The sequence below is a fragment of the Primulina tabacum genome, chromosome 1, assembly GCF_025594145.1.
Source record: "Primulina tabacum isolate GXHZ01 chromosome 1, ASM2559414v2, whole genome shotgun sequence".
Classification (NCBI taxonomy): domain Eukaryota; kingdom Viridiplantae; phylum Streptophyta; class Magnoliopsida; order Lamiales; family Gesneriaceae; genus Primulina; species Primulina tabacum.
This window is the reverse complement of record NC_134550.1, coordinates 49487340-49508591: the sequence shown is the minus strand read 5'-3', so window position 1 is coordinate 49508591 and position 21252 is coordinate 49487340. Positions and strand designations below refer to the sequence as shown.

At 36.4% G+C, this 21252-nt stretch overlaps 4 protein-coding genes, 1 non-coding gene and 1 pseudogene across 13 annotated transcripts; 3 read left to right on the top strand and 3 right to left on the bottom strand.

Annotated features, from left to right (window-relative positions):
- Window positions 1-873: 873 nt before the first annotated feature.
- LOC142545978 (U1 small nuclear ribonucleoprotein A) lies at window positions 874-3350 on the top strand. The gene is made up of 5 exons (XM_075653444.1): window positions 874-1067; window positions 1174-1346; window positions 1878-1971; window positions 2752-2840; window positions 2947-3350. The coding sequence occupies exons 1-5, from the start codon at window positions 980-982 to the stop codon at window positions 3232-3234; spliced, it is 732 nt and encodes a 243-aa protein (XP_075509559.1). The 5' UTR covers window positions 874-979; the 3' UTR covers window positions 3235-3350.
- A 483-nt stretch (window positions 3351-3833) lies between these two features.
- LOC142545970 (magnesium/proton exchanger-like) lies at window positions 3834-11695 on the bottom strand (annotated as a pseudogene).
- A 1320-nt stretch (window positions 11696-13015) lies between these two features.
- Window positions 13016-13099, top strand: TRNAY-GUA (transfer RNA tyrosine (anticodon GUA)). Its single transcript has one exon. It is a non-coding gene; the product is annotated as a tRNA-Tyr (tRNA).
- Window positions 13100-13279: 180 nt separating this feature from the next.
- LOC142519223 (hydroxyproline O-galactosyltransferase HPGT1-like) lies at window positions 13280-14399 on the bottom strand. 7 transcript variants are annotated; one of them, XR_012813742.1, is made up of 4 exons: window positions 14203-14382; window positions 13945-13994; window positions 13677-13860; window positions 13280-13559 (listed from the first exon to the last, which is right to left on the bottom strand). XR_012813742.1 is itself a non-coding variant. In XM_075622183.1 (4 exons), the coding sequence occupies exons 1-3, from the start codon at window positions 14239-14241 to the stop codon at window positions 13654-13656; spliced, it is 306 nt and encodes a 101-aa protein (XP_075478298.1). In that variant the 5' UTR covers window positions 14242-14399; the 3' UTR covers window positions 13280-13559; window positions 13636-13653. The 7 variants fall into 7 exon arrangements, 4 of the variants coding, with proteins under 4 accessions (XP_075478298.1, XP_075478284.1, XP_075478292.1 ...); XR_012813740.1 differs by having other exon boundaries at window positions 14206-14382; XM_075622183.1 differs by having other exon boundaries at window positions 13636-13870; window positions 14203-14399.
- Window positions 14400-14557: 158 nt separating this feature from the next.
- On the top strand, window positions 14558-17378 carry LOC142545945 (uncharacterized). Of its 3 annotated transcripts, none has more exons than XM_075653393.1 (7): window positions 14558-14676; window positions 14832-14872; window positions 15246-15270; window positions 15941-16015; window positions 16343-16447; window positions 16666-16785; window positions 17012-17378. In XM_075653393.1, exons 2-6 carry the CDS (start codon window positions 14868-14870, stop codon window positions 16780-16782), a joined length of 327 nt encoding a protein of 108 aa, XP_075509508.1. In that variant the 5' UTR covers window positions 14558-14676; window positions 14832-14867; the 3' UTR covers window positions 16783-16785; window positions 17012-17378. The 3 variants fall into 3 exon arrangements, with proteins under 3 accessions (XP_075509508.1, XP_075509526.1, XP_075509518.1); XM_075653411.1 differs by having other exon boundaries at window positions 14591-14670; XM_075653403.1 differs by having other exon boundaries at window positions 14594-14723.
- A 113-nt stretch (window positions 17379-17491) lies between these two features.
- LOC142545962 (UDP-glucuronic acid decarboxylase 2) lies at window positions 17492-20835 on the bottom strand. Its single transcript, XM_075653423.1, has 7 exons — window positions 20000-20835; window positions 19767-19914; window positions 19615-19694; window positions 18713-18796; window positions 18546-18620; window positions 17995-18087; window positions 17492-17837 (listed from the first exon to the last, which is right to left on the bottom strand). The coding sequence occupies exons 1-7, from the start codon at window positions 20579-20581 to the stop codon at window positions 17619-17621; spliced, it is 1281 nt and encodes a 426-aa protein (XP_075509538.1). The 5' UTR covers window positions 20582-20835; the 3' UTR covers window positions 17492-17618.
- Between the last annotated feature and the right edge of the window lie 417 nt (window positions 20836-21252).

Genomic DNA, 21252 nt, shown 5'->3' with positions numbered 1-21252 from the left:
GTCCGAGTAGCCGACTCTTCGACTGCTCTCAGCGAAAGCTAGAGGAAGTACTAAGGGGAGGAAAGGAGGCTAACATGTTAAAAATTAAGGGAAGAATTAAGCAAGTGTAGCTTACCAAACGAGGGAAAGGAAAACCAGATCTTCGAGTTGCATGAAAATAAAAAAAAAACGGGGAGGAAAAATGATGGGGTGATATATATTTATATGAGTGGGTGCTAATGTAATGCATGATGTTATGACTATCATTACGAGTTTAAAAATTCATTACGATAGGTTTAGGTTTAATGTGACATGATATATGGTAAATGTAGTATAATTCATTTTATCATATGAAATATGATCAAACTATGTAAATGGATTGATATTACTTCTGGAGCGTTCGAGCTCGGCTTTGACTTGTTCGAGCTCAACGTCCTTTCAAATCGATTCCCCGACAGCCTTGGCTTTAACATATTTGAGCTCCTGCTCAAAGGCCTCCCAAGCCCCCATCAGCCATAGTTTTTCTCATAAATACCAAGTTTGATTTTTTGTTTAAAAGTATCTTATATTCATTTCATCATATATTTTTTGTATTTGATTTGAGCATCAAAATGGATACTTCAAACACACATTCGACTCCTTTTTAATACTCACTCTTTGATTTAATGCAACCAGAACGTCCAAATCTTTAATCAAATCTTTAATTTGGGCATTTGTTAATAAAATCAGCACTCATTTAACTCAGTGAACATAAAATAATAATAATAATAATAATAATAATAATAATAATAATCTTCATAAGAAAAAAAATCTCACATTGTTATCCCTTGATCTTTGTTTTTGGGCCCTATTTGGGCTATGTAGAAGTGACGAATTGCTAAATCTCAAATGGTATGGCCCAATATAGATAGCCCAAAAACAAATCCACACCCTTCGCAAAGAACGTCGAATCTTTGTTAGAAATTCAATCAGAGCAAGTCACCAGTGGACGGCCGTATCCATGGCGGAGGTTAACCCGACGGCCACTGACATCCAACCCAACGTGACAATCTACATTAACAACCTCAACGAGAAAACCAAGCTCGACGGTATGTTCTTAAATTCACGTAATTTTGTAAAAAAAATTGATATTACTTTTGTTTTGTTAGTGAGGATGCAGCGGAATTATTTTTTTTTGTTTTTTTTTGTCTATAGAATTGAAGAAATCTCTGCTCGCTGTGTTTTCACAGTTCGGGAAAATATTGGAGGTTTTAGCGTTCAAAACCCTAAAACACAAGGGGCAAGCATGGGTCGTTTTCGAGGAGGTTTCTTCCGCCGCCAATGCGCATCGTCAGATGCAAGGGTTTCCGTTTTACGACAAGCCCATGGTGTGCTTTTCTGATTTTAAAATTTCTCTTTTGCAGTATTTGGCTTGAATTTCAGTTCGGTTTTAACTAGATATTATTCACTAATTGCTATCTTACCAGAAAAATGAATCGAGTTAATGCTATTGTTTTGTTCCAGCTGTTTCGGTTCACATCTATGGTTCTACATTCTGATTAGTGAAGCAACTAGGTGCACAACTGAATCTTGCTTTAATATTAGAAGAAAAACTCCAACTAAAATTCATATAAAAACGAGGAAAATCTAAACCCCGCGGGCAGTTTGTGTCTATAGGCTTTATATTGCGTGTAATGAGCGGATTGGTTAACAGTTAACTCAAGCTCCGGGCAATTGCTCGTCTTTCTTGATATTTTCCCATGGAGCAAGGGTGCATTTGTTTATGCAGTCACCTCGTGATAGCCTAATTGGTTGAGAAATGTGAATATAGCATCGATAATTTGTTATTACTCTGCTAATATATTGTGAGATTCTCTTTTTCTGTGTTTGAAAGTATTTTAATTGTATACCTATGGCAGAGGATACAATATGCAAAGACAAAATCAGATATCATTGCAAAGGCGGATGGAACTTTTATGCCTCGAGAAAAAAGAAGGAAGCATGACGATAGAGGTAAGTCATCTTTCTGGATCAATTTAATGTATGAATGTAACTGTATTTTCTTATTTTTGGTGAAAGGATGTTTGTTTTAGGTAAAGCCTTCCAAATCACAAGTTAAATGAGCTATTGTGCTACAAAACCATTCATACTTTCTTCTGTAATCTGTCTCTATCACTCTGCCTTTCCTTTTATAAGTGTAGTGTTGCAAAAATTAAAAGTTATATGCATTCAAGACAATGAAATTGTATGGTATTTTACAAGACAAATTTGAAAAGAGAAATGCATGTTAACATATTTTTTTATGTGATCTAGTGGGCTTCATTAGTAACACGTTAAATATGTTTATGAAGATCTGAGGGCCTGCAATTTTATGTAACAGAAGGTGTGGTATCGAAACTTAGCTCTGAACTGTGGCTTGTATATTCTTATGAGTATGAATTTGTATTTGTTATACAACATATACGGATGTTAATTTGCCTCTCATTTCATGGGTATCTGTCTATTCCCTAATCGGATTGTCTATTCCCTAATCGTATTTGGAATAGTATTGCTTCTTACATATATGGCTATCGCATTGTATAGAGCAGAGAATTCAAAAAGTTGACAATGTCTGTTGTTCACAGTATACCTGAAATGTGTTTCCTGGAATTTGGATAATGAAATCTGTAGTTTTTAAGATTTGTGGGTTGAGTACAATATTGAGAAAGAGGGTGCATTTTCTTCAGGACTTTCGCATTCCCAAATTTTTTCGTGGCCGTTTATTTCAGCCGGATGTTTCTCTGTGTGATGCAGGAAGAAAGAAAAAGGATCAAACTGATGCTAATCAGGCATCAATGGGTCTGAATCCTGCATATGCTGGTGCCTATGGTGCTGCCCCTCCTGTAAGGATATTTAGGACTTTGTCTTTCTCTGCATTTTTGTCTCCATTGTCTATTATTTTCTGTTTTTCTAGGAATTCCCGACTCATCATCTTTTTGCGTGGTGCAGTTGTCTCAAATACCATTTGCAGGTGCAAGGGCTGTTCCAGAGGCTCCTGCTCCACCGAATAACATCTTATTCATTCAGAATCTTCCTCCTCAGACAACTTCAATGATGCTGCAAATGCTGTTCAGTCAATGTCCTGGATTTAAGGAAGTTAGGATGGTTGAAGCAAAGCCAGGAATTGCTTTTGTTGAGTACGAGAATGAAATGCAGTCCACAGTTGCAATGCAGGGGCTTCAAGGATTCAAGATAACCGAAGACAATCCAATGTTGATCACCTATGCCAAAAAGTGAACCTTGTTTACCGAGTTATTCCATGTTTTAATATTGTATCAACCTTAATTTAGTGGAATTCACAAACTGATGTTTCTCCTACTCATTTGTAGTGTAAGGTTATTTTGGGCGGTAAATATGTTGTTTTTACCTCACGCAATTAGAAAAATACATATACGACACACCAAAAGAGTGAAGATAAACGTATTTGATCAATAGGATAATTAAAAAATATTGATAAGAATTTGAAATGAAGGGATACATAAAATAGGAGGATAAAATTTTTAAAACGATGGATTAATTTTGTACATTTTATTTTTTCACCGAAAATAGCCTGCACCGTTCCCTTTTCTTTTCCCTCCTATTGCACATTCTCTCCTTCCCTGTGCTCTTTATTTTTTTTCCCTGAGTGACAGGAAAGGGACAGTAGCTTGAGTATTAAAATATACGATAATTTTATCCGACATTAAAATATGTACACCTCGAAATTTAACTTAAAGAAAATAGAAAAAGCATTAATATTTTCAAAAGGATTACCACGCAAAGCCAATTTTTAAGCACATTTGAACCTTCTAGCGTGCCTATATATACATAGGAAGGCACTCAGCATGGCATCGAACCTCATTTTTAAACCGTGTATGGTGGATATGATCTCACGGTTAACAATGCCTGCGTTGCATCAAAAAGGTTCGCCAAATATCAAAAGAGCCAATAACTATACAGCCACCATATATCATATATGTTTATCACCTTTTCTCACATATTTAGGCCAGGACATGAAAAATAGTTTAAATAATGCCAGAAACACGTAAAGATGAAAGTACAACAAAAATAAGCCATAGCAGCATGAAATAAACACTAGTGATCCAGGCCCAAATTCTGGGACCTCCAAGCTCAGCACCCAAAGTAATCCGCCGAAATACCAAAACACCAATACATCCTGCAGAAGTAGCAAAGAACACAAGTAAAGAGAAGCTGAGCCCCTCCGCATTCTCTATCCGCAATGGTTCATTGTATGCAAAGAAATTGTAGGACTGTGTTGATGAGCCACGGTACGCCAATGCCAACATATATGTTCACCGAGTTGCTTCATAAGGATAAATGAAACAAACATATTTAATAAGTGAAACTGTGTCAGTTAACACGACTTTTGCTATTAAAATCTCTAGTTTATGCAACTGATTACTTGTATAGAAACATATGGGAATAACAATTGATACACAATGGATCTCATGTCAATTTGTGGAAGATGTTAGAAATGATTCATGAAATTTTTCGATCAACTTTTGTAACAATGGTTTTCACATTATAGGCTTGAAGGCAAGCTAGTAGTCTGTTATCGGACTGAAGCCTGTTATTTTCGGCAGGATGTATTGTATCACGACAGAGGTGTTGTAAAACAGCTTAAGTTTGATTGTCTGCTCGGTCATATATTAACATATTTGGCATACATGATTCTAAAACGGCTATTACCAATCATAACAAACACAATGTGAGTACTTAATACAAACAAAACAAGAAAATAATTTGAAAAGTTTCCGATGTGTGACAATTGAATAGCTAAATAATTTAAAATGAGAAACAAAAACTGCAGATATATACTTCAAATGTCTCGTGAAACCTCAAAGAATAATGAAGCAACTAAAAGAACCTGCAAGTGATATTAGCTATGGCAGAGTCAGCTGTTATCTGCCTCTCTGCTGCAATCTTGCTTGCTACTAAATCTGGCCATGATGTTCCAGCTGCCAGTGCTGTGAATGCTATGACATAAGGATCAATACCTGCACTATGAGACCATAAATAATAATGTTGATACCAAAAACGTAGGACAAGGCTTCAGATATTAACACTTGTAACAGTAGACAAATCTTAAATTAACTGTGAACCTGTTACACAGCTTATCATATCTGTAAGCTTAGTTACAATGTAAGCTATCCCGCTGATAAAGGTTAAAGCAAAAATGAAGGCAACCCATCCATGAGCAATTTGATAAGGAGGCACAAAAGCAAATAGGAATCTCCACGGTGCAAAGAGAAACTGCAACAATGCCTTTGCTAGCCATAGCCATGTATTGTTCACTTTTCTTGATTCTGAGTTTGAAAACTGGTAAAGGATGATAAATAAGCCATTCGGCAAATAAAATGATCCCAAAAAGATCCTAACGAAAGATGACACAGCATTGTACCATGAGTGCATCAACGAACTGTTGCTTCCAGATGGCTAGAAAATTCTCGTTGTAGGTAACTATATCTTCACTAGATTGCTCTGAGGATTCGATGGTATCAGGTAACTTTTGATACGCAGCACCTGAGGTTTACATTTCACATAAAGAATTTTAGAATAAATAGACGGAAATGGTTGACGCTTATAATTGTCGACGACTATTGTAATTCTAATATTTTCAGCAGAGTTTCTCAAGAATCTTTAACAAAACATTAGCAAAAATGTAGAGTCCAGCCTGAGTCTTTAGCTGGATTTAAACAGCTCCATTCTTGGACAGATATCAATACCTCAGTCCATCAAAATACAATCTACATGAAAAAAAGAGGTGCAAACTATTCATTTCAATCAGAATGTTACCACTGCGGATAGATAAAACACCAGCATGATTTCCATCTCTATTTTCATTAACTTCCAGTTTTCCTGGGTACTTATTATTCCTGTTGCCATTCCTGTGGGTAGAAGTTTCTGGTGGTACCCATTCTTCCGGCCTCTCAGATCTTGGTCTGATTACAATTAATATATGCCAGAAAAAAGAAAATAGGCATTGGTTCTCTTGCTTTAACCAAATAACGAATTTCTTGGATGAGTGATTCTGTAAATAGAGAAGAACATAATTTGAGATTGTTAGGTTACCTACAATGGCAAAGACATGTATGGCCAACGCTTGTCTTGAGCATATGCATGTGTAAGCAGTAACCCATATTGCAGCACTGTCAACAAAGCTTCAAGAAGAGTAATGACATCTGGCGTCCACACCTGCGAACACAAGTAATTCGTGCTAAAACAGGCAAGATGCAACCAACCCAACAATGGACTTACGGGATAAAATTATATGTTGATCCCGTTCTTTTTAGATTTAAATCAGGTGTTTCAAACAACAATAAATTTTCACTTCTCTATAAAAAATTCTCTTGCTTTTTTTCTTTTTTAATCAATCATCAATGAAAATCATCGTTATTTGTTTATGCTAAAAAAAAACTACGAAGTTCGGAAACATGTACAAGGCATTTACAACTACTAAAACACATGAAAAGATGGACTCGTTTTTAGACAAATAGGTTGAGTTCAAGAAATAAGCTTTGAAGCAGTAGCACACATGTTACTCTCTGATGAGAAATACGTCCACTCGTTATTTTTCTATGGGTCCATAATTCTTAAAAAAAAAAGAGAGAATTTTACATGTATTTCACAGCCGAATAAAAAACATGCGAGCTACTCCTTTTTGTTACAAATGGAATTTACAAACTGTTAAAGATGCTATCGTCAAATCTTAACAAAAAAAGTTCTTGCCAAGCCAACCAAAGACCCTTGAGTTTTGGTGGAGGGGATACATTTTCATTGTTCTAAAAAGCGGTAGGCGGGCGGTTACCTACCGCCTAGCGCCTAGGCGACTAGACGGGTCAAGGCGGTTTTTTTAAAAACTTAAATTCATTAAGTGGTTCATGAGTATTATGTTTGTATATGAAATATATATTATTATAAAATTTAAAATTGTAATAATAAATATATATTAATAAATTTTTATATATGAATCATCCACATCAGTTTACTACTTTACTACAACCGTTGTACAATGAAAATTAAATTTGTTCAACATTTTTTCCAGCATAATATATTGATATTAAACATAAACATCTAACTCTTCTAGTTCATCTCCATATTTTTCCAATACTTCTTCTGTATCGGATTCAAACTCAAAATCCATGGCTTCTTCCTCCTCTTCATCCGATACAAATTCTTCTTCGTGAAGTTCCCTTACATCTTCAACATTAGTCTCAACATCTTCATCTCCACCATCAACAATCCATCCTTGTGCCATAGTTGCTTCACTAGCAAGTAGAACATCCACTCCTTTTTCTTCTTGTCTTCTCTTCTTGTTGATGATCTTGGCATTGAATTGAACATAAACTAAATTGTTCAACCTTCCGGTATCTAGTCTATTTCTTTTCTTAGTATGGATCTACATTAAAAAAATATTAGTATTGAATACATATATAAAAATATATAATAATAAGTATAGAATAATCAATTAAGTAATTACTCCCTCAAAAGTACTCCAATTAAGTGTAAAATCGTTCAACCTTCCGGATTTTTAATTGTAAAATCGCCTAGGCGGCTTTCGCGCCAGGCGGCGCCGGGACCGCCGGGCGCCGCCTAGGCGGCCGATTAATATGGTGGCGCCTAGAAGTTTCGACTAGCCTAAAATCGGGGCGGTTTTGGACCGCCCAGCGCCTAGACGCCGCCTAGGCAGTCCTAAGCGGGGATTTTTAGAACACTGTACATTTTAAACAAAACGTTTCTTTACTCCCATCAGTCCGTAATTGGATTCAAACAACTTCACCTTATAAATAATAAAATAATGGTTCCTATATATATCTTTGTTCAATAGCTTAGTCTTGTGAAGTATCATAAACATAAAACTGGGAGTAAAACTTCTAGTAAATTGATCCAATAAACAAATTCGTAGCCAGCAGTTATATTCCGTCACTACATGTCTGCGCAACAAATTAAGATAAAGACAATAATAAACATGTATCACCTCCAGTATTATGTACAGCCAAATGTAAGCCCAGAAAGACCAAACGAGCTCCACAAGCCACACTCCAATATCTGAAATCTTTTTAAGTTCTCCAGCTTTAGGAACCACAACACAAACCGCATGAATGGGAAATAAATCAAAAGCCGCAGAGCCAACAAGTGTTCCGGGACCTAAACCTGTTAATGGTAGTAATGCATTCAAGATTCAAATAAATATATTTGTTTTACAAGAGAAAGTGAAGGTCAAAAGAGCTGCTTATAAATTACTATACACTTGTAGGAATGAGGAAAACTAGAAAAAATATTCAGGAAACAAAAAAGCAGTACGAGAAGCTAAAGATAAAGTATGATAAAAAAGAACCTAAAGATAAAGCTTTTGAAGACTCTTATAGACAACTTGACATTAAAGACGGGGAAAAGCAGGTCTATAAAACAGCTAAAGCAAGAGAGAGGAAAACAAGGGATTTCAATCAAACAAGATGCATAAAAGATGAGACAAATAGGGTGTTAGCGAATGACGGGGAAATAAAAGTGCGATGAAAGAGGTATTTTCATCATTTTTATAATGAAGGTCGGGACAACCAAACTAACTTAAGAAATTTAAGCACGTTAGAACAGTATAGAAACATGATTTTTTTATCGAGGAAGTCAAACTTCAGAGGTAGATAATGCTCTGAAGACGATTAAAAAGGAAAGACGCTAGGACCCGATGATATTCCTATCGAGGTATGGAAGTGCCTACGGAATCAAGGCATTGGATGGCTTACGAAGTTGTATAACGAGATATTAAGAACGAAGAAAATGCCCAAACAATGGAGATAAATTATTGTAGTTCCCTTGTTTAAAAACAGGGGAAATATACAAAATTGTGCAAATTATAGGGGCATTAAGCTAATGAGACATACCATGAAGCTTTGCGAAAGAGTGATTCAAAGAAGATTAAGAAAAGAGGGTAAGGTGACTGAAAATCAATTTGGTTTTATGCTTGGAAGGTCGACGATGGAGACTACACATCTCCTTGGACAATTAATAGAAAAGTTTGAGAGAAGAAGCGAGACTTACACATGGTGTTTATCGACCTAGAAAAGGCACATGATAGACTGATGAGAGTAGATACCTGGAAGGTTTTGGAAAAGAAAGACATAAGAGTAGCACATATTGAAGTTATCAAGGACATGTATAAGGATGTAGTGACAAGAGTGTGGACCTCAAGAAGATTAACCGAAAAGTTTCCAATATAGATAGGCTACATCAAGGATCGGCTTTAAGCCCTTCTTTTTGCACTTGTCATGGATTGCATTTGTCATGGATGAACTCACAGACATATTAAGGACATGGAGTTTTGGTGCTTGTTGTTTGAAAATGACGTTGTCTTGGTGGATAAGACTCGTGAAGGTGTAAATGTCAAGCTTGAAACTTGGCTAGAAACGTTGGAAATTGGAAGAGAAGGGTTTTAGACTTAGAGCAAAGACATAATACATGAAATTTAAGTTTAGCAATACTAGGAACATCGAGGCAATAGTTAAAATATGAGATGTTGAATTACCGACGATTGTGACCTTTTAAGTATTTACAGAATGATGTGGTAATCGATAGAGATTTATCACATAGAATACAAGTAGGATGATCGAAGTGGAGAAGTGCGTCTGATATTTTGTGTAAACGTAAGTTACCCCTGAAACTCAAAGGGAAGTTTTACATGATAGTTGTTAGATTATATTGGGTAGTAAAACATGTACACAAACAAAAGATTAGAGTCGCGGAGATGAGGATGCTGAAGTGGATGTGCTGAGATACAATAATGTATATGTTAAGAAACAAATATATAAGAAAAAAAGTTGGGTCGTGCCTATCGAATAAAAATTGAGGGAGACACGCCTAAGATAGTATGGACAAGTACAAAGGCGACCAATATAGGCTCAATTTAGGAGATGTGAGACCATGACTAGTACCCATATTATTGGACAAAAAAAGATACCAAAAAAGACATAAACAATAACAATTAAGCATGATATGCATTAGATAAATGATAAAATAATAGGACATTGAGCACAATGGCATAAGAGAATCCATATAGCCGGCCTCACTTGATGGAACAAAGACTTGTATGTTGTTGTTCTACAATTTCAGACAACTCTTATTTTGTTTATAAAGTTAGAATTTAAAAAAAATGATAAAAATCGGATGAAAAGCAGAATAGGAAAAACATGTCAAAGAACCGTGATCCCGACCAAAATTAATTTTAATTTCATCAAAAATGGCTTACGTAATCTAGTTGCACACGCATCCCAAGAAACAAATATTAGCGGGTAAATCGAGTATCAAGAATAGCACTGCCATAGCATTTTATTCAAGATGTATATATCTAGAGCTCTAGGAAAGCAAAGATATTACATATCAATAGCAAATGAGTGATTGATTCATGGTTGCTAAAAGATAGAGAAAATATCACTAGAGTCTAGAACAACAAAGGGAAAGGGGGAAATGTACTGTGATTCAACCCAGATAACAAAAATTCTCCGAACAAGAAAAGCCTTGAAAAATGGCACAAACCTCCAGCATACAAATTTCCAGTATTCCTTATAGCATCAATGGTAGCCAATGAAATTTGGGGAAAGCTAGTTCCGAATGCCAGTAAAGCGATGTCTGCTATGGCATAATTCCAAACCTTTTTGTGTTTGCGAACTTTGGCATTTGTACAAGGATCTATCTCTTCCACTAGTCGTGTATGCTCGACAACATTTTCCATAGACCGGAAAAAGCAATCAGTTATAGCCGATAAGCCAATAAAACAGTAGGCAAGAGCCGTGGAATACAAGAAGCCTCTGGAACCATCACCAAGCCCGGTTTCCCACTTGAAAAGCAAATAAAGTCCACATTTCTCATGCCCAATGGTATTGGAACTCCCCAGCACATTCTCAGAAGTGTTATTAAGATGGGGCATCTTAATAACTTAATGAATTAGAATCTATGGCTCGCTCATGAAGCAAGAGGGCACTGCCAAATAAGAAACACACTTATTACATACTCAATGGTCAGAACTCATGATTAAACATGATCAAGAGAAATTGAATTACTAGAAGCAATATTAATCACAAAGTTTAACAAGATTCATATACCAAGGGAGCTAAATAAGCAACCAAACTATGTATAGGATGCATAGAAACCGAAACCTTTTCAGGACAGTTACTAGATACAGACAGACAAAACAAAAATTTATTGGCATGAAAAATAGACAGACTTGAGGAAATGAACTTATCCTCTTACTTTCATAAACAACCCCAAATATCACTCGCTTTAATTGTCGAAGTACGCAAGCAATTGAATTAACCTAATTAGTACCGACAGTCAGATCACAGAAACGCGGTAAGCATTTGGCAAGGTTTCAACTCAACAAGCTAAATTAGCAGAACATTCCGTCGGACTCTTCCCTCTCAACCAAAGCACAATCATTAACACGACGACAATAATGGCGATGAAATAAAGCATCGAAAGTGACAAAAGTAGACACTCACCGTCCGGTGTGGATCACCGACGATGCGACGGATTCGAAGATGCGCGTTGACAGCCGTGGAGTTGGAGGCAAATGAGATGGAACTTCAGCCTATTTCTTCAAGTTTTTGACGTGCTCCTTCAAGGTCGACGTGCTACACTCGGGTCCGTTATTATTTAATTTTTTTAAAATTTAATTTACATAATTCACTTTGAAATTTAATATTTTCCACAATTTAATTCATTTTACAACCGAAATACGAGTGTCATGTTACTTCCAAATCGACTTGTTTGAATATGAATACCCTTCTTGAAATATAAACCACATGCAAATTTTGTATCGTTTAAATCATTTTATTTAATTATAGTTAGACTTTGGTGTCATATTTATACATGTAATACTGCATAATTGATTGACGCATAATGTCCTTCCTTCTCGGACACAACAATGTTATCATTATTTAATCTGAATACAGACAATGACTCATTTATTCAGTGTTATACGTGAGGTTAACGCTTTAAAAATGTATTGAGTGTTAGAACTACGCATAGTTCATTGTTATGATCTACCTACATATGAAAATAATAAGAATTTAAGTTTGGAATGCATATTTGATGATCGAGTGGTGTATTTTTTTTTAATATTAATCTTCACAAAATATGAGAAAATAATATTTACATTTTTTTCTATTTTATAGGTTTCACGCATACATGAGACAATAAACATCTCGTCCATGATAATTTGAAATCGATCCTCAAAGAAGATCATTTTTTTGCTATTAAAAACGTCATTTTTACACAAAATCAAATTAAATACGAGGCAACAACAGACAAATGCAAATCGATTTGATCATTAAAACTCGTGTCTACAAGATTTTATATGATACTTTTCCATCAATGATGTATGAATTCGCGCTCTTTAGATATCATCGATAAGACGGAACTTTTTGGCAAGTTATTTAATTTTTTCATGTTTTATTGATCTATCATATTTAATATCATTTTTGGTTCAATTATGTGATGTAATCACAAATTGTAATTGCTCGGATTACGTAGATTAATTAAAAATAACTTACTAGCTCGTAAACGTTCTTGTAAAAAATATCATAGACGGATCACCGTAACCTTAAATTGGTAAACAACAAACTTCATGGATTGTTGTTACCTACGTCACAAACAAACATCAAATGTGTCGAAGTGACATAGACAATCTGATGGTTAAGTCAATAAATAATTCACAGATATTCTCTAAAGTTAGAGAGCTCAAATGAAAAAAAATGAGATAATATATCTCGGATATGAAGGATGTTTCTCTATATATCGATTTAGGAATACTTAGCGGCTTGGGCCCTTGTATTTTGGAACGGAATGATATTAATATAATAATGGATGAAATTGGGATTAACTTAATGATTAACAGAAGAATGTTACAGAAATAAAAAAAAAAAACCGAGGCAAAAACTTCGATCATGGAAATATAAGGTTCATGTCTCATCTCGTGGTTCAATCCAACAAATAGGCGAGGCCCGGCCTAAAATTGATTCTTCCTGGGTCGATGCCCGAGTGGTTAATGGGGACGGACTGTAAATTCGTTGGCAACATGTCTACGCTGGTTCAAATCCAGCTCGGCCCAATAATTCGCCAATCTACCATAAGATGGGAAATTGAGAGAGGAAACTTCCTAAAAGACATGAAAAGGAAATGCTTCACTTGCATGTGACAGATGGGAGCTTCATCAACGGCCATTCACACAAAAGGACCAGGGACCCCACCCTTGAGAGAGAATAAAAATATGGAAGAAATCGAAAACCAATTCACTTACAATCCAATTATCATAACCAATTAAAATTACATATGAGAAACTCAAACATACAAGAATAACGAAGTCATCTGTCTGCATATTTTTCATTGTCCATCTCCCTCTCTGAATTATCTCCATGATTGGAACTGAATTGATGAGTATAACCAATCAAATTCAGCAGCCTAAGGAGTCCTTGAGACAATTTTTAATCAGCATCATATAGACCTCCTTCTTCCTAACACAAATCTTATGACAATGCCTTTTTCTTCCTCCATTATCTTCAGAGCAGCACCTGCATTGAATAAATTTTGAATTATCAAATCTCATGAAGCAAGGAGACGTGGACTCATTCATCCAGTGATTTCTACCAGAAAAAGATCCACATTTTAGGCCATATGATATGACTCACCAGTAGGCATCCAGGCCTTACGAATTACATCTTTGTTGTTCTTGCGTCCAAAAGTTGTAACACTCCCTATCACAGCCAAAAGCCTTTTCTTTGCATTATTTCCGCTGTTTTCTGAGAGATGCTTAAGCACAAATCCTTTCTGCCTAGCTTTCTCCAGCTCCGCATTAAGAACATCTAATATCTTCTGCTTTTCCCTAACAAACAAATCCATTTTACTGATGCAAATGTATCCACATAAACATGTAGTAAACATATAAAATGAAATTACCCGCAAGAAATTATTTTTAACGTATCATCCACAGAAGCGGAAGATTTTCCCTGGCATAGAAACACAAAAGGATATTGTCAATTTTTCGCTGGAAAAATCATCTAATCAACAAACGGTTCATGCAGTATCGAAAGCAGTATAGTAAGCAAAAAAGGGATCAAAGTACAAAGCTAGTTGAGGCATCAGATCTCTTGTAAACCGTTAGCAATCCCAAAAGTTACATGTGAAAAAAATTAAAAAAAATTAAGGGAAAATAACCACACTCGATGAGAACGCCAATCGTAAGCCCTTCCTCATGCATAAGAATCACGAAGTCATCCATAGCTTCGCACTGAATCAAAGAGTTTGGATAAGCCTGACACAAAGGAAAAAAGGAAAACGAAGAGGCAAAGAAGGAAACCAAACCCCCTGCAGTGATGTGTTGTTGTGGAGAGCATAGACAATCCCACGTGCTATTGTCCCTTGGCTGTGATGTGGTGGAAGCTTAACCTACTACCGGGCCTAAACTGGCCATTTAGCCCAAGTTTGCGTTTTAATATAAGTATATATGTATTTGGCCCAATTAAGAATTTAATTTCTGTTTGGGCTTATCGTTTTGGAGTTGCTCAAATCAAAGCCCGTTTAAACAACTCAGCTGAGAATTTAAACCGCCGAGGAGGCTCCGTCTCGGTCGCCTAACCTAACAGCTAGCTGGTGGCGGGCAAGGCGGAGTGCGGCGTTTTCTCGGTATAGGTATTTAACGAGCTCACTTTAGCTTAGTTTCCCCATTCACCTTCAAAGTACGCCCCCCATGTCTAAGATTTAACTTTTTTTCCCATTCTCGCTTCATCTCTTAAACCCTAACGTTTTTTTTCAGTGATTTAACCACAAATTCGTACTTCTTGCAGTTGTTTTTTGAATTTTGAAGCTTTTGTCTGCTGAAAATGAGGTGCGCTAACTCGGATCGTTTCTATTTGGTTCATTTGTGGTTCTTGTTTGTTTTACTCTAAAACCCTAGACGTTTTTTTTAGCTGTGGTTTGACAAATTACACTTGAACCCGATACTTCGTCAAAAATTTAGTATAGACGGGCTATAAATCGGCCTAGGACGCGAGATTCAAATTGGCATGAATATGTATTGAGAAAACATGTTCCTTGTATGCTTAATTTTGTTGTACTTATACTCAGTACTAGATTGTTCGACACGTTAACATTCGAGGATTTCTGGTATTGATTGCTTACATTTATCAGTTTTTAGTTGTCTGCTTATGCTGTACGGTTATTTTTGTGCGAGTTTATTAATTTAGTTTGTGTTTCTGCAGTCGACCGATGGAAGAAGATGTCCCTGTAAGTTACCTCGCTATTTTTTTTTCTTACACTATGTTATCCTTCTGATTTGAGCTTGGAAGTTCATCCATGTTTTGGAGTTAACATTTAATAACACAGAACATGCACTGAGTATATAGCAAAGAATGGAATTCACGATATTCTGTGTAGTGCTTGTGAGGACACTTGTTATACAATAGACATCCTCGCCCTCACACCCCACATTACCCCAGCATTCATTTTCACCATAGCAATCATGCTAGCACTGTAATGAAGTATTGCAGCAGAGGCATAAGATGGAATACATGATGCAGATGCATTCATATACAGTATCTTTTGTCAGCCTGAATATGCGTGATATTATTTTCCTCACATTATAGCAAAGAAGTCAGTCACCTTTATGGTGCTTTCAATTTTTTCTTGTGTGTAAATATAGTGTCAGCCCTCATCTTGATAGTGATGGCTATAAACATCTAACAACTGGGATACCACTTGTCTAATTTGGCTGCTCTTATGTTCTTGTTTTCTGTTTGAAGTGCATTTAAATTCCTTCATAGTATTTTTGTTTCAAGTGCATTTAAATTCCTTCATGGTTCATACTTTCTCTTATAAGCATTATCTTATAATTATAATCTGGTTTATTGGAGTTTAGAAACATAATGTTGCTTACACGAGCTTTTTATTTTAACAGGTTAAGAACGAGGACGAGGAGTTCAATACAGGTCCACTTTCTGTTCTGATGATGAGTGTTAAAAATAACACACAGGTATTAATTAATGTCACCAGGATAAGATTCTGTCTTGACAAATTGTGCGCACACATGTAAATATCTTGATTTTGATAGATGTTTCTAAACAAGACTCTTTACCTGTTTTACCATCACTCTTCTCTTCTTGTTTTGAAACTTCATTCCGTCCTTGAGTATACATGTATATTTTTTGACCCACTGTATAGAATTATTCTCTAATATTTTCATTTCTTGGGGTCTGGAAGGCTGATATGGATCACAGATGGGATTTTATAAGGTTTTTTGTGCTATTTTATTTGAATGTGTTTATTGCAGTAATTTGACTTGTCCTTTATTGGCTGCAAGGTGTTGATCAATTGCCGAAATAACAAAAAACTTCTTGGCCATGTGAGGGCATTTGACCGCCACTGCAACATGGTTCTGGAAAATGTGCGGGAGATGTGGACTGAGGTTGGTTCCTTTCTTTAAGAGCTACTCTTTGTTTCAGATGTTTGCTGTTATTTTCTCACATATTTGACTTCTGGTTTAGAATTTGTGAGGCTGATTTTGATGTGTTTGATATCAATTTGGGAAAAAAAATATTATTGCTAAAATTTTCCAGCGAATCTATTGATGAAATTGTTCCTTATACGGCAGTGGCTATATCTAATTGCTATTTCGCTGCACAGGTGCCCAAGACCGGGAAAGGCAAGAAGAAAGCTCTTCCAGTTAATAAAGATCGTTTTATTAGTAAGATGTTTCTCCGTGGAGATTCAGTGATCATTGTCCTCAGAAATCCCAAGTGATAGGTATTAATTGCCATCACCACAAATTTAATTCTGAGCCATCAATCTGTTGACCCTGTTTTGTTTATTGTTTATATTTGTATGAATCCTAGTAAAAATAAGGTATAACGTCGGACAAAAAATATCTTAAAGTAACTTTAATTTTATGGTTCACTTTCCAAACTGTATTTTTGTCTAAACTATCCATCATTTCAGCTGTTGCAGTTTCTCATTTGTTTCATTTATACAGGTGTATCACTACCAGAGTGCATCGGTATTTCAATAGAGCCTTCAATTAGTAGCCGAATGTGACTGCTTCATGATTTTCTTTACCAATTTGCCAAGCTTGTGGCATAGCCTGTTTCACTTTGTTTGCATGCACTTTGCGAAGTTTCAGTAACCCAAATCAGAACTATCAACCAGTGTTGTGTGTACTTTCACTTCAACCTAGTTTCAGATGTAGTTAGTGACTAGCTTATCCTGGTGAGTGTTGCCTGATACTGCAGGACTTGGCAACTTTTTTGTTGTCTGCTCTTAGTACGTTTTGAGTTGAATTATGTGCACAACTTGGGGTTGAACTTGCCTTTCGTCATACCATAGTAGCTTTGCTTTGTTGAGTTTGATTGCATGATTTCTTGTTTGTATAGAAGGATTCTATACTTAGTGATAATATACACCTGGTCACACACCTTTTTAACCCACCAAATTTTGTGCGGGTATTCAATGCCTCGTCGATAAAGGTAGAGTGCAAATATCATTGAAGTTCAATGAAAAAAATCATACAGTGATTTTGAATGATTTAAAAAGAACCGGGTACAAAGACGGATAGAAATTGGAAATTTGGAAAGTTTCAGAACTTAAAGGGAAGAAGAAGCACTGTTGTATTCGTGGCCGCCAAATATCCGTTGCCTGAAGTCTGAGACCATCATAGGGAGGCCTTGTCTCAGTGACACTTTGGGCTCCCAACCCAGCTGCTGCTTTGCCTTGGTGATGTCAGGCTTCCTCTTGTGAGGGTCATCTTCTGTGTTAGGCCTGAACGCTATCTTTGCATTTGAATCAATGGTTTCTCGAACCACCTGCATCCCCAATTAAACGATACTTCATAACACACTGTTTTAGCTTGTCAGTACGTACCCAACGCTTTGCCACAGATTTCGTACGTTTTTGTGACAGATTAGATGAAGACTTGGATGATCAAAAAGAGTAAGAAGGATGTTGGCGAGATCCAGATACCTGAGCAAGTTCAAGCATAGTGAACTCTCCTGGGTTACCAAGATTGAAAGGCCCGACATGCTCTCCTTCCATCAATCGTATTAGGCCCTCCACCTAACAATTTAAACACGTATAAAAACATGTATTCTAGATCATATGAGCATGGCATATCTCGAAAATTTATCTTGAAAAAGATTTATGGAATACGACACCGATCCACAAGTTCTAGGTTGTGCTAGATCCAAGCCATTAAAGTAAGTAAGAAAAGCAAAGAAATGAGTTACTAGAGTAAATAAGATCGCCTTGATAAGCAAATTAAAAAGAAGGGCTGTGGCTATACCAACCCACAATAATAGAAAACAAGTAAGATTCTCACTTGGCAATAACAAGACACCATAAAAGACAGCCAAGTCACGGCTAATTTGAAAACAAAGCACGATGCTTTCTATTATTTTACTTTACATTTCAAATTCAAACAGTAGTCGGTTGGTGTAAGAGTGTTCAATAACACGTCGGATAAAGGCGTAACTAATCTGAAAAACGAACAGAAGTCATTCAAGAAACATGCTTACCAAATCAGAAACAAACTGAAAACTTCTTGTTTGCTTCCCATCGCCATAAACAGTGAGTGGCTCTTTCCTCAAAGCCTGTCACGGGACAGGGAATGGAGTCATTTATGCTTTCAAAGTTGGCTCGTTTCGACCAAAAAATGACATGAGAGAGAACGAGTATTATTTACCTGGGCAACAAAGTTGCTTACAACCCGACCATCATCAATGCACATACGAGGTCCGTAAGTATTAAAGATTCTAGCAATCCTCACCTGTTACAATTTTTCTCATTTCATTAGCATCTATAATTAACAAATATTATTATTATTATTTCTATTTTTGTATATCAAATTTAAATATACTGCCATAACTAAAGTAAGGCGTTTTTAAAAATTAAAACACATCAATATATTAAGATACCAGTAAAATACGAGTAGATCTCTTGTGAGACGGTCTCACGGATCTTTTCGTGAGACGTGTCTGCCCTGCTCATAATTACAATAAAAAGTAATATTTTTCCATGAGTGACCAAATAGTTACAAATTCACGAGTTTTTGTGATTCAATATGTGTTTAATAGTTGACAATATTACCCCGTCAAAAAATAATTGACAATGTTTTTTTACATAATATGTATTATATAAATATAAGTAACACTTGGACTTGTTAAATAATTAATACATCAATGATAATATTAGGATTTAAAAAGCCAAACAAATGTCAGTGATATTTAATGATGATAAATACATGAACATCTTATACACACATTTGAATCTTATAATAAATAAATTGTCCCACATCACATCTCTAATTTTAGGCGTTGCAATTAATTCAACAAACAAAAATAACAGAACAAACATATGCAAAAAACTATAAAATTCTTTTCGTCCCAAATATAAATACTACGTTTATATCATATCAAAATATTAATTCAACAAAGGTAAAATAAAAAAATATAATTTTTATATAAAATTTATTTTTCAATAATTTTGTTAATTTATATGATAGAGAAATATGTATATATGTGGGGAGAGTAATTATATAATAATAAGAGAGAGTGGAATTAAAAAAAAAAAAAAAAAAGGAGGTACCTCAACGTCAGCACCCCTGTGATAATCCATGGTCAACGTTTCAGCTGTTCGTTTTCCTTCATCGTAACAGCTTCTGACACCTGTGTTATTTGCTTGTCAGAATCAAAGTACCAAAACGTTAAAAATCAAATATTGTTCGAAATTGTACCCACCGATCGGATTGACGTTGCCCCAGTATGTTTCGACTTGCGGATGTTGCAATGGGTCTCCGTAAACCTCACTGGTGCTCGTCAGCAAGAACCGCGCGCCCACACGCTTCGCCAGCCCCAGCATGTTCAATGTCCCGACCACGTTGGTCTTGTGCAAACATCCAAGATTAAGGAGCCCACATTAAGTGCATGTGATATGAAATTTAATTCATTAAAATAAAATCAGACAAGGATATGATTGTTTTCACGGGGTTGTGCTTGTAATGAACGGGCGACGCGGGGCAAGCGAGATGATAGATCTGATCCACTTCTAACAGCAGTGGCTCGACCACGTCGTGTCGGATTAGCTCGAACCTCGGATTCCCGAAATGCTGCATGACGTTCTCCTTTCTCCCGGTGAAGAAATTGTCTACTACGATCACGCTGTCGCCTCTGCTTATGAGCCGGTCGACCAAATGACTCCCGACGAAACCGGCGCCGCCTGTGACAACAATCCGCAAGCTCTTACGTTTCAATCCGAGTGGAATTTTCCCGACGAATCCGGAGGCGATGTGCCTGTTCTGGTACATGACTCGGTGTGGCTGCGGATGAATCAAGGAGGAGGAAATGTGAGCGTTATGGATCGGCGAGAGGGGTTTGGAGGAAGGTGAGAAGGTGAAGATCAGAGCGGCGATAGCAATGCCGACCAACATGAAAACCAATCGTTGTTCGCGTAGCATGTAGCGAACCGGGCGAGCCACGGCGGGCAAAGGCTTCGGCGAGTAGGCATCACTCACGGGCTGCGACTCGTGACCTCGGAATATTAACTCTGAAGCCATGAGTAATGTAATGAGAAAAATCTCAGTCAATGGGTGACAGATTCTGAATGCGAGAAAAGTTTGGATTATAATCTATCTGTGGGTTCTACGTGTGTTGATTGAGAAGAAGAATAATAATAATGCCCACCGGATACTCTCAGTCGGCGGCGCGTGGGTGTGACTGACGTCTGCTCGATTGTAAGTCTGAGAAGCAGCACTTTAATAGGAAGCTTAGGTCTGGCTGCTATTACGTAATTACCCTCCGATTGCTGGCCCCTATTTATTTACCTTTATTGACACTGTCCCAATGAAAATTAAAATGGTGAGATTTATCAATATTTGTTCAGTGAAAAATAATAAATATTCATTCATAAATATACCTAAACAGCATCTCATTTGCCCCATTTTACTTTGGAAAAAGGTGGATGCTCAAACCATTTACAAACAAACGGTTATGCAATTATTATCGACCCGAAAATAACGAATACGTCTCGGTATGCTTAAAATTTTGACTTTCTATCTTTAAAAATTTTTTAATTTCGAAATTGAAAAAAAGACAGTGAGTTCAATTTCACGAAAAATCAAAAACAAAAAAACCAGCGTTATTTTGAAAAAAAATCTCAAATTTACCCGGGAAGGGGAGGAATAGCAAATAATCTGTTACAGTGAGGGGCATAGTCGTCCAATCACTA